A 1,822-nucleotide genomic window follows, 5' to 3' on the forward strand; every position below is an offset into this window, starting at 1 on the left:
CCGCTGCTGCCGCCGCCGCCGCTGCACCCCGCGCGTCCCAGACGCAGGCCGCGCGCCCCCGGCCGCACGCAAGCGCGTAGCCGTGCGATGCGGCGCACAGGATCGGCCCGCGGTGCCCGCCCGCGCCGCCGTCCGCGGCGCTGCCATGACAGGGTGGCGGGGCGAACGCCATCACGGGGCGGCTGCAGCGCAGATCCACGACCTCGATCAACAAAGGCCCGACCGCCGCCAGGCAGCCGCCTGCAGCGGCCGGAAGCTGGAGGGGCAGCAGGTATGAGCAGGGGCCCGCCAGGCGGACGGTCGCCGCGCACGCGCCCTGGCGGCCGCCGCCCAGGTCCCACACTTTGACGCGCCGGTCACGGGCGCCGCTGACGAGGCAGGTCCCGCTGGTGGGGTGGCGCAGCAGCGCGCGCACGGCGTCGCCTGGGCGGGCGCGGGCGGGGGAGGCACGGATTGGGGGTTTGGGGGTTCAGGGAGCCTTGACGCAGCAGCCCCATGCTTTGATGGCGGGCGCCGCGCCGCCACCATTTTTTGAGGGAGCGATTGGCCGCGGCGGAGCTGGGGTTCCCTGAGCCCTGGGCCCTGCGCACCCGCGGCACCCCCCCCCCTTGAAGCACGCAGCCCCCAGCCCCCGACTGCGGGGCCCTGGCCGCGGCCCTCACCGTGGCCACGCAGCACCGCCAGCTGGGCCCCGCCGCCGCCGCCGCCAGCGCCGCCGCTGCCAGCGCCGCCGCCCAGCAGCGGCGCGAGGCTCCAGACACGCACGGTCCTGTCCAGGCTCGCAGACGCCAGCACCGCCGGCTGCTGCTGTTGCTGCTGCTGCTGTTGCTGCTGCTGCTGTGGGGCCCCGGGGCCTACTACCGCGCTGCCACCCTCCCCGTCCCCGCCGCCGATCCCGGCCCCCGACACAGCCAGCAGAGCCGTGACCGAGTCGCCATGGCCGCGCAGCGTGCGCACCGGGGCCGCAGGGGCCGCGGTGGCGGCGCCGTCGGCGGCGTGGGCGTGGGCCCAGGGCGCCCACAATTTGACTGTGCGGTCTCTGGCACCACTGGCATATCTGCAAATGGTTGGGGGCGCGGGGAGGGGGCCGAGCTGTGTAGCTGCTTGGGCCCGTGGGGCTGCGACGTGCTGCGGTGCCGGCAGCGGCTGCTGCGACAGCGGATGCTGTCGGCGGTGGGGGAGGGCAGCTGGTGACTGTGTTGAGGGGGCCGCCTCACGAGCAGCATTGCGCAGAGCCGCGGCGGCCAATAGCTGCTCGCAGACAGGTGCGGACGGGGCCACCAGCGTCGCATTCTACCGGCTGGGGTGCTGCAACGCACGCACAGCGCCATGCTACCGTATCAGCAGCCGGCCACCCGCACCTGCCTGGCGCGACCTCGATCAGGCAGTCCACCCAGGCGGTGTGGCCGGCCTGGCTGCTGAACCGACGCTGGCGGCCGGGGTGTGCGAAGCACAGCTGCCCAGCCAGGGTTTTGGTGCGGGGGGGCAACGGGGGTCGCGACAGCGGCGCAGGTGCGAGCTGAGTCAGCACGCCGTGAAACAGCTGCGGAGCACAGACAGTACCTTCCTGCACATGCACACGAGTCCTACCCTCAACCAAGTGTATCAGATCATCCTGTTAAGGCTGCACCCTTGCACCTGCCAGTAAATTCCTCACCTGCGAGTCCACTGCAATCGCCATGCGCGGCGGCTCCCACACGGCGCCACCCTCGAGCCTTGCGCCGAGCGCCAGGCATGCTGCCCCAGGTGCGACCGAATTATAGGCGCGCGCAATAGATTCGGTGGCGGGGTCCGACGTGCAGAGCCGCGTGGCGCACTGCAT

At 73.2% G+C, this 1,822-nt stretch overlaps 1 protein-coding gene across 1 annotated transcript in view; it reads right to left on the reverse strand.

The window, feature by feature from the left end:
- Positions 1-1,822, reverse strand: part of MNEG_1796 (hypothetical protein) — a gene marked incomplete at both ends in the record, with an annotated part of 4,459 nt that extends 2,637 nt beyond the window's left edge. Inside the window, 4 exons of the mRNA XM_014049728.1 lie at positions 299-423; positions 663-1,057; positions 1,362-1,456; positions 1,658-1,822. Of these exons, the coding sequence (XP_013905182.1) occupies positions 299-423; positions 663-1,057; positions 1,362-1,456; positions 1,658-1,822 (780 nt within the window). The remainder of the gene's footprint in view (positions 1-298; positions 424-662; positions 1,058-1,361; positions 1,457-1,657) is intronic.

The sequence above is a fragment of the Monoraphidium neglectum genome, assembly GCF_000611645.1.
Source record: "Monoraphidium neglectum strain SAG 48.87 unplaced genomic scaffold scaffold00188, whole genome shotgun sequence".
Taxonomy (NCBI): Eukaryota; Viridiplantae; Chlorophyta; class Chlorophyceae; order Sphaeropleales; family Selenastraceae; genus Monoraphidium; species Monoraphidium neglectum.